Source organism: Plectropomus leopardus, chromosome 13 (genome assembly GCF_008729295.1).
Source record: "Plectropomus leopardus isolate mb chromosome 13, YSFRI_Pleo_2.0, whole genome shotgun sequence".
In the NCBI taxonomy this organism is placed as follows: domain Eukaryota; kingdom Metazoa; phylum Chordata; class Actinopteri; order Perciformes; family Serranidae; genus Plectropomus; species Plectropomus leopardus.
In genome coordinates, this window is record NC_056475.1 from 18,469,035 (window position 1) to 18,479,430 (window position 10,396).

Consider the following 10,396-nt stretch of genomic DNA (forward strand, 5'->3'; position numbering starts at 1 on the left):
AAATTAAGTGTTGTACTTTTCTAATGCAGGGCATGGCTGTTTAGGAGAGTGAAGGCTCTGTGAATATAACTGTGTTCAGGTCTTCATCATGCCCATATCCTGTTAGATTTTAAGCTTTATACATTGAATAATAATCTAAACTTTAAAAATGCTGAGATATTGGCCTACTTTATATCTATATTTTTTTAAGTTAAAAAAAGTTTTCTTACACCCCTCAAAACTGAGACAGACACACAACCCATTTGTCTTCCCCTTTTGGAGGTCACGGCCCTAAGGTTGGGAACCAGTGGTTAAGACCATCAGCAGCCAAACTAGACACTGTAGTGAGCATAGCATAATTATTTCACGCTTTCATGTCTTTATCCTTGACCTATCATCTTTTCTTTCCCTTTCTTTTATTTTATTGTTTGATTTTTATTTTACGAGGCTTCCATGTATTGTTAATTCATCAGTCAAGTAAAAAATTAAATGTTTGTTTTTAATGTAGTACAAGTTTAATCAAAAATAAATAACCCATAGCTAAACTCTCCAAGGATCAAATTGTCCTCATTGACAGGTTATAGCATAATGAGTCTGTCAGTGTCACCTGATTGATCTCTGGAGTTCAGTCAGGAGAGTATATACGTACAGTACGTCACTGTCCACAAGTCAGACGTGCAGCCATCCGCATGCTGCTTTTAGAGTCAGCGTCATAAGTTAGTGCTAAATTATTCTTCACCAGACATCACGTAAGCTTCCTTTATTGACTTGTAGCACATCAATGTGTGATTCAACTTACTGGGAATGTATTTTACAAGTACTGCTTAATTTGATTGTGTGTTATTGGAATGGTATAACAATTGTGCCTTTTACTGATAACTTGATAACTAACTCTGATGTATTAAATGATGTAATTTCTCGGTTATTTTGACTGGAGATCTTTTAGGCAGAGACTGTCCTCCAACACGCAGACTGTGGAGTTCAACTATGTCTTTTCTCAGGACTGTTTTAAACGACTCTGTCATCATTCATCCTCCCGGCTTCTACGTCATCGGATTCAAGACATTTCCCTACATCACCGTCTACTTCATCTTTCTAGCATTTGTTTATGCAGTTACTGTGATGTTCAACAGTTTGGTTATCTACGTAATTACCTTTAATCACCGTTTACACACTCCAAAATTTCTGGCTGTGGTCAACCTCGCAGTAGTTGATGTAGTCCTGAACACATGTTTAATTCCCAGCATGATAAAAATATTCCTTTTTAAGCAGAATTTTATTCCATTCAACTTGTGTTTGGTACAAATGTTTTTCTACTACGCTTTTGGGACGTTGGAGTCATACGCACTCGCTATACTTGCCTATGACAGGCTGATTGCAATATGTTTCCCTTTGCATCAGAACTCAGTCAACACACTGCGGAGCATGTCTTGGATTGTCGGTGTGACTTGGTGTTTTTCTGTGGGAGTCATTGGGTTTGCAGTAGGCATAATGACTCGACTGTCTTTTTGCAATTCTGTCAGAGTGTTCAGTTATTTCTGTGACTATGCACCTACATTTAGACTGGCCTGTAATGATAACACACTGCAGTGGTCTGTGGCCTCATTTCTCACTGTCTTCCTTCTTGTGGGACCGTTTCTTTTTATTCTTGTGTCTTATGTCAGCATCCTGGTGACTGTATTCAGGATGAAATCTTTAGACAGTCGGGTAAAGGCTTTGGCCACTTGTGTTGAGCATATCATCCTTGTTGCTGTATTTTACATTCCTCTCATTACCATTTTTACTGTTGGGTTTAATCTGCATTTCATTGACCCAGACCAACGTGTGCTGAGCCTGTCGCTGGCCTCTTGCATCCCACCCTGTGTTAATCCTATTGTTTATTCTTTGAAAACTAAAGAGATTAAAACCAGAGGCCTGACACTGGTAAAGAAAACTAAAATTGCTGCAGACCAACATAAGAGCAAACCTTGGAGGGTTAATAAAATGTTGCATAAATTCAGGTAGTGGGTCAAAGGGTAATACACTGGGCTCTTTCTAATTTTGTGTCCAGTTTTTTATTCGAACAGGATAAGACCTTCAACATGATGTGATTTGTAATTTGCCACTGTACTGGTGTTGTGTGAAAGTCTGTTTCCCCTTACCTTGTCCTGATCCCAACCCCCTCACACCCCACTGACAATGGTTTTGAACCGACATTGTTGGAGAAAAGAGTTTTTGCATGAGTTTTGAAATGATTCCCATATATAAAGGCATGCTTTTTTAACAATGTCTGCAAGTTTGTGTTTAAAATGTGTAATTTGTTTTCAAATATTATGGATACCTTTTAAGATGTTGCTTTTGACGACAAATTTAACCACATTTGTAAATTTAATTTCCAAGTTTAATGCTGCTTGAACTCTTCAGTGATGTTTTATCTGAGTGAATGTTTAACTGATGGGTCAGATCAATGCTTCATATGGGCCACTTTCGGAGCAGCTGATGTCTTATCAATGTTTTTCCAATGATTTCACTGGCACCTGTCTGTGATTCCTCGTGTCCTCCTATCTGATGTCACCATGCTGCCCTGACTCCTAAAAAGTGTACATTTTTTTCTCTTCAACACAGGAAAATGATTTAACCTGTTTATGTTTAACCTCAAAGCACTTAAGTTGGGTAAAGATCATTGTCTTTGTTGAATATTAAGTCAATGCTAATTTTAAAACACGAGAGATTCAACAAAATCTTTTAAGTAAGGTATCGGTAAATTAAAAACATCATATGTGTCAAACTTCTGTTCGATTGGAGTCATTTCATTTTATTCAAATGGTCAAAATGTAGAAATAAAAATAAATATGCCTACAACTGCAATGTTTTTTGTTTGTCCTTTTTTCCTTTGGATGATTTCCTGCATTTGTGAAAATCCACTATGTGTATGAAAATAAGTTCTCATTTTAATGGCTCAGTTTGCTGTATTGAGATGACACTTTTGCCTACATTCAAACGAAAAATAGTTAGGACTAGAGAAACAACTTTTTCCTTAACATTTATGAATCAATAGCTCACTTCTAAGCAGAGATAGAGAGATAAGATTCATTAGTCATTTTATCTAGCAATCTGGTCCTCCTATGATTTGAGACAATATGTCTTGTTTGATAATTTGTTTCAAAATGTTTCTCTTTAACACTTTAAAATAGACTTTATAATTATTTTCATGAGTTGGCCCACTCTGAATACCAAACAACAATTTAGCAAGCACGTTTATCCTACAGGCTACATAAACTACAGGCAAAATATACAGGTATATACAGGTGTGCAATGTATAACATCATACAACACATTCAGCTGTCAATAAACAAGGGGACATGAACAAAGACATGTTGAAGTGGACAGCCCTCTAGTGTTTTTAAATGAGGAACTACACCCATGTTCAAAATTCATACTAGTTATTTCCACGGTTTAAGACAGTCCAAAAATATTAGTAACCATGAACAAGTCTCCAAAATCTATCCAAACCTAGAGTGCTTAAACTCATTTTTTTTTATAGTCATTGGGAAAGACGACTGAGCCCACCCAGGGGAATGCTCTGAGTGTATGTGTATATTATCTATTTTTTATCTGAGAACACTATAGAATAAAGCTAATTTTGTAATTTAAGAAAAAAAAAAAAGAAAAACATTCAGTGGGTCCACAAAATCAGGCTCACATCCATTGTCTATGGAGCAGCTCCAGATTTTATACCCTGTATCAACGCAGCTTTAAGACTAACTTCGCTGGTTTCTGGCTTTGAGAGAGAGAAGCTCAGTTAGTAGTAGTAGTTTTTTCAAATAATTTATGCTATTTTAAGGTTTGCGCTGATTAAAATTGTACTGTGCACTGGTTTTGAACAAGATGTTAAAAGTAGACCAGATATTCACACATGCTGTCGCTGTGAGGCTGTCGGCGGAACTGATGTATTCACTGACGGAGCTATTTTACGGTTACATTTCTGTCCTCTGTTCAAATGTGTCCGCCTACACTGCGTACGTCCATGGTTGCAGACCACAGTCCTGCAGGTTATGAAAACATAACTTCAGTGTATCGGCGGACAGATACGCCTAAAGAAAACACACAGGTAAGCACAAATGAGAGCTGTGTGAATATGTTAGCTAACGTGTGTCACCTTAGGTAACGTTAAGAGGTGGACGCTGTAATGTTTGTGCTGCTTAATGATCGCGGTAGTTTGACCCTTCAGAGCATTTTTGTTGCTGGAACTCAGATCAATAATCTCAATTTTCCTGCACTTAAGTAAAAACAGCAGAACAACAAACAAGAACTAATTCCGCACTCAAATAAAAGCACAGAAGTGTTACCGTCCAGCGTCAGGCCCATCAGGAGATTTTTTTCAAACTTAACAGTGACACTGGTCATTTTGGGGCATTTTGAAACACAAAATATAAATAAAGCTCACACACTATGACTTTGTAAAATATGTCCCCGCACTATGACTTCTAAATAACTTTTTCGGTGAAATACTACACTGTGACTTTGTATGACTTATTAGTTGATGCAGGCACAAAACAAGTGAAGGACACTGGGAGAAAAGACAGGTGCAAAAAGACCTTTTTATGACATAGGCTACTAACACTTCACCAAATCCATAAGCGTTAAGCCTACATAACACTCGTATTACATTCCAGTTTATCACTTCTTATTACATTTTAAAGTAATGAAATAGAGGCTTTACTCGACATTGATTGTAACTTTCCTCAATGTAGCAGCCGATCTTGTGTTTTGCACATGTATTGGTCTATTTAGCATTAGTATGTAAACATTTTAATATAGCAAGAAGCTGCGGCTTTACTGTTCCCATTTCATCATATTTTATAAGGTTATATGTTTGTTAAATCTTCATTGTCAAAGAGACTGTCAGTCAGTGCAGTGGAGTGAAAGTGTAGAGTTGTTTAAAGTGGAAATACCAAAAAAAGTATCTCAAAAACGTATACACATTAACAATGCAGTCCAATCCTCAAGGAAATGCAGATGCATTTCCCCACTGCTGGTGCATAAAGGCACGTTATATTGCATAAGTGATGTAATTGTTGATTAAAAACAACAATACGTAACAAAAGTATTTTGTTATATATAGAAACAAAGTGGCTTATGAGTAGATTTACAACACACACAACCAATCGTAAAAACTCATGCAAGAGGAGAAACTATGATCAATACTATAGTGTAACAACTTTACTGATAAAAAAAGAGCTGTGCCTTATGAAGCATATAAATAAATTCTTTCTTAAAGAAAGTGAGTTAAATTACTATAGATTTTACATGTGGACATCTAGAGAAACATTTCACTGCAAAGGCATCCTGAAGGAACAGCTGGGATGTTTTGTGTTTCTTACCACCTTAAAAACTGTATTATCACCTGTTTATTAATGACATCATGTGTTGTCCTCAGCAGACCCACTGAGTCAGCACTGTGCATCATCGCAAAATGACGTCCCCTTCCCCCCATGACCGCAGCCGCAAAGACAACGATGAGGATGACCCTGTAGAACAGATGATATCTCGCACCGGCTGTGCCGAGCTACACTATGCAGTGCAGGAGTGCATGGCTGAACACCAGGACTGGCGTGTGTGCCAGAGCCAGGTCCAAACTTTCAAAGACTGCATGATGTATTTCCAAATGGCCCGGAAAGAACAGCTGATGAAACAGCGGCAGCAGGCCTCCACTGAGTCTGCGCCCAGCTGAGCTCACAACACCCTCACAGACACAGACACACACACACACACACAGACACAGACACACACACACACACACAGACACACACACACACACATAAAAGCTGGGTTGTGTTGAGGACATGCGTTAGCTGGAAAGACTCTACCTCATGTACTCCTTGTTAATGAAAATAAAGTATAAGCAAAAAAATCCTGACTTGGGACTTTTAAATGCATCAAGGAGAGATCAACTGATAAATGTGACTCATCAGCCAGTAGAAGCTTATGGCAGACAGTTTGTTCCGGTTTATATGCTGACTGATAAGTAACAATAAGTGGAAGTACAAACATATCTGAGTTCATTTGGAAAAAGTGTCTTTATTATATAGTTTGCACTGGGAGAGCACTGGGGAAAAAATAATTTCCTGTTAAGTGCACATCACTGCTGTATTGTTGAAAGAAATCATTTAAGGAATCCCAAAGGGACAAATGTTTAAATGTTATATTTGTGATTAAAAAAATTGCACCGTTTGACCTGTGTAACTGTCATAAAAACACAAATATTTATCTGCCTCAACACACCTAGAATGATCTGGCCCTTTTTTGTTTTTTTGTTCTTTTAATTTCAAAATAAGAAGAAATAAAATAAACTCAAATGTAGTACACGGATATCTACATATATTTACACGCCTCGTGTTATTATGTAGCTTATTTGTGTCAGTTAAAAATATTTAATATACAAATCAGACTTTAAAATACTTCAATAAAAAACAGATAAGAGGTCTTAGAGGAATATCAGTTAGTTTTATGATTTAAGGTGGACACAAATAAGTCATATTTTTGAGTGAGGCGTCTACTGAGTACTTTACAGTAACAAAAAAAATTTAGTGAAAGTGCTCCATATGTGTCATGTACACTGTATGGCTCAGAAGCCACATGGATGTTTTAAATAATCTATTACAACAACAACATGGCCACTAAAAAATATTATCTTAGCAACAAATCTGAATAAATAAAACCTCCCCATGACTGAAATGTAAAATCTTATATTTTTAAAAGCACTTTGGGTATATCTTTGAGCAACAATGAAAGAAATCAAAGCTTCACAACAATCATAAGCTAGTAAAGAGCAGTAAGTGTTTTCATTTCAGTAAACATGTTATATGTAAAAACATTCAAATCAAGGCTCCTCACAGAGCCCAGACGACATCACAACAATGGTAACGAGTTAAAACTGAATGAGAATCAGTGATTCAAACTCTTTGAAAAAACCTACAAACTTTTGTACATCAAAAAGTATATATAGGCAATAAAAGAGCATGTTGAACTTTAACTCGTCACCTAATTTAACATGCTGAACAGAGGACAGCTGGTGGAGTGTAGAGTCAAACCTGATTTTCTTCGCAGCCCATTATAGGTTTTAAGTTTGCTTTCAATGACAGGTCAAGTTTTAATCACTGAAATTGTAAATAGGTTCATGGGAGGTTAATTAGTCTCAAGTTTAAACAGTAAAATGTTTGTTTGTTACTGCAAAGGTAATTAAATGATAACTGCATCCTCTGGGACATTATGCAACAGAGAAAGTCATTACAAGTTTGTTTATTTACTTTGGACAAACACAGTTCTCAAAATGTTCTGTAGTTTTTACAGGAGTTCTTACATTTATGTACATTATCTGTAAGTCAGGGACATATTTATTCAGTAATGATTTGATACAATTACCTGCCTCCTCTGAGTTTTCTGCCAGTAAACAGTCTTTAAACCCATCAGCGGTTGCACTATGGATGATAGATTCAGTCTGCGTTCACTAGAGGTCACTGAGGTCATTGCAATCAGGGTGGCACAACGGTGCAATTTGACTGGACTCTGATTTATGCAGTTTGTATGAAGACAGTTAAAATTTTAGTATTAGTGCAGTGTTACTGTAACATCATAATCCATAAATCTTCTCAGTAACTATGTCATTTTGTTCAGCTTCTGTGTGTGCATGTGTTTAAAAGGGAATATTAAAAGATGCTCAAACTTACTAAAAACTATCACGCAAAACAATAATTAGGTGTTTGTTTTCTTTATGGAGCTAATTAGTGTTGTGAATAGGGTAATGCTAAATGTTGTCCTCAGCAACATATCGAAACTATCTCTAGAGATCGATGAGGAAAATATATCTTCGACTGTACACATGCAGTCATCTCTCTTACTGTTGTTGGCTGCAGCATCAGAGAGAACTGCTGCTAAACGATCAAGGAAGAAGAACCGCATTTACAGATTTTTAACACATGTACATGCTTAGACTTAATGTGAATGTGTTATGTGGTGCTATGTTTAAATGTGATTTGTAGCCTTTTCCATATCTTTGTACAATTTGTTATGATTTCCCTTTTCTTTAGACTGAAGATCTTATAGGCAGAGGCTGTCCTCCAACTGTGGAGTTCAACTATGTCTTTTCTCAGGACTGTTTTAAACGACTCTGTCATCATTCATCCTCCAGGCTTTTATATTGTCGGATTTCAGATATATCCCTTCATCAGCATCTACTTCATCTTTCTAGCATTTGTTTATGCAGTTACAGTGATGTTCAACAGTTTGGTTATCTATGTTATTGCCTTTAATCACAGTTTACACACTCCAAAATTTCTGGCTGTGGTCAACCTCGCAGTAATTGATGTAGTCCTAAGTTCATGCATCATTCCCAGCATGATTAAGATATTCCTCGTTAAGGACAATTTTATTCCATTCAACTTGTGTTTGGGGCAAATGTTTTTCTACTATGCCTTTGTAACTCTGGAGTCATTAGCACTCGCTATACTTGCTTATGACCGGTTAATTGCAATATGTTTCCCTTTGCGTCAGAACTTAATCAACACACCGCGGAGCATGTCTTGCATTGTTGGTGTGACTTGGTCTTTTGCTCTGGGAATAACAATATTTTCAACAAGTATAATGACTCGACTGTCATTTTGCAATTCTGTCATTGTGTTCAGCTATTTCTGTGACTATGCACCTACATTTAGACTGGCCTGTAATGACAACACAATGCAGTGGGCTACGGCCTCTTTTTTCACTGTTTTGGTCCTAGTAGGACCCTTTGCCTTTATTCTTATGTCTTATTTCAGCATCCTGGTCACCGTGCTCAGAATGAAATCTTTAGACAGTCGGGTAAAGGCTTTGGCCACTTGTGTTGAGCATATCATCCTTGTTGCTGTATTTTACATTCCTCTCATTACCATTTTTACCATTGGGTTTTATCTGCGAGTCATTGAGGCAAACCAGCGTGTGCTGAGCCTGTCGCTGGCCTCTTGCATCCCACCCTGTGTCAATCCTATTGTTTATTCTTTGAAGACTAAAGAGATCAAAATCAGAGCCCTGACACTGGTAAGAAAAAATACATTTTGCAAGCAACAAACTGACCCTTTGAAGGTTAATAAAACACAACAGTAACTTAGGGCCAATATATTTGTGCGGTGAGCAAAGAGCTGAACATGCTACAGCACTGCATATGTGATTTTATTATAGTTGCATTATGTGAAATATGTTTATACACACTCCTCTTTTTGGCTGTAGTCAATTGATCACTCAGGGCCTTAAACTTAATAAAAGTATAATTGGACACTTTGACTTAATCACCTTTATTTAACATCTACTGTAGCTGTATTTCATAAATGTTGAAAAAAATGTTTTAAAAATGTCCCTTTCCCCTCTAAACATAGCCTATAACTTTTTAGACATTGAATATCCTTATTATTCTATGTCTGCACGTGTTTTAATACATGATATATTTTGTGAACTTTCTAAGATGAAGCTGTGAAAAAAGTGACATTGCAAAAAGATATGATTGTCACTATTTATTCTCAAAACTTAATTTTGAAGCTAATGCAACAGCTCAGTAATGTCGTTTGACTCATGAAAAGTGAATGTGTTTATATATACCAACATTGTAGTTTTAAACTTCAGTAAATTATCTTAAACCTTTCTGTTTTCTTAAGTGCTTTTGAATTGTTTTGGAACAGAAATGCCTGACTATAAAATGCTTTACAAGTATCCATGACCTCATTTGAAGATTTTCTGCATTAAATGTGTGAACTTTACATCCCTGTGTGCTTTATATTTGTTTAAAGAATAGTTTAGAATTGTCACATTTAAGTTGCTTTGCCGCATTAATTTTAGCTCTGGTGTTTGGGGAATCCAGTGAATCTAATGTGTGCCTTTATTGAATTGGCATGTTAAACCTGGGCTATCTGGGTTGATTTCCTTCAGCATCATGGAAAGAGGCAATAAGCAGCTTCAGAAGAAATGACCCAAAATAAGTACAAGAAAATTATAAAAAAGGAAAGTATAAAAAACAAAAAAAAGACAATTATTAAAATAGTTTTCATAAAATGTTTCCCTAGCTTTTTTAAAAAAAATAATTTTCTAAATCTACTAATTTTGCTTTGAAGGTTTAAATACTTGTGAAAGGCTTCTGAATACAGCACAAGAAAAGTGATGTCGAACTAGGTTTCAAAGGGTTAATAACATTTTGTTTAAAAGAGGCTAGGGCTATTAACACTATGCCATGAAGGAGTGCATGACTGAACATCATGAATAGCACACATTTAAGATCCAGATTCAGACATTCAAAGACTGCTCATGAGATAAAAATGAGGCTTTGAGTTTCTCCTTATTCTTTTCTTTCCATATCTGGCAGTCTTAACGTCAATATTTGAATACAAAGTACAGTTCAAGTTGAAAATTGAAA

At 36.3% G+C, this 10,396-nt stretch overlaps 3 protein-coding genes across 4 annotated transcripts; all 3 read left to right on the forward strand.

Moving 5' to 3' along the window:
* The first annotated feature begins 966 nt into the window (after positions 1 to 966).
* On the forward strand, positions 967 to 1,983 carry LOC121952975 (olfactory receptor 24-like). The gene has a single exon (XM_042499866.1). It carries the CDS (start codon positions 967 to 969, stop codon positions 1,981 to 1,983), a length of 1,017 nt encoding a protein of 338 aa, XP_042355800.1.
* A 1,975-nt stretch (positions 1,984 to 3,958) lies between these two features.
* On the forward strand, positions 3,959 to 6,229 carry LOC121952974 (cytochrome c oxidase assembly factor 4 homolog, mitochondrial). 2 transcript variants are annotated; one of them, XM_042499864.1, is made up of 2 exons: positions 3,959 to 4,069; positions 5,399 to 6,229. In XM_042499864.1, the coding sequence occupies exon 2, from the start codon at positions 5,435 to 5,437 to the stop codon at positions 5,690 to 5,692; it is 258 nt and encodes an 85-aa protein (XP_042355798.1). In that variant the 5' UTR covers positions 3,959 to 4,069; positions 5,399 to 5,434; the 3' UTR covers positions 5,693 to 6,229. The 2 variants fall into 2 exon arrangements, with proteins under 2 accessions (XP_042355798.1, XP_042355799.1); XM_042499865.1 differs by having other exon boundaries at positions 5,402 to 6,229.
* Positions 6,230 to 8,031: 1,802 nt separating this feature from the next.
* Positions 8,032 to 9,099, forward strand: LOC121952957 (olfactory receptor 24-like). Its single transcript, XM_042499845.1, has one exon. It carries the CDS (start codon positions 8,098 to 8,100, stop codon positions 9,097 to 9,099), a length of 1,002 nt encoding a protein of 333 aa, XP_042355779.1. The 5' UTR covers positions 8,032 to 8,097.
* Positions 9,100 to 10,396: the final 1,297 nt, after the last annotated feature.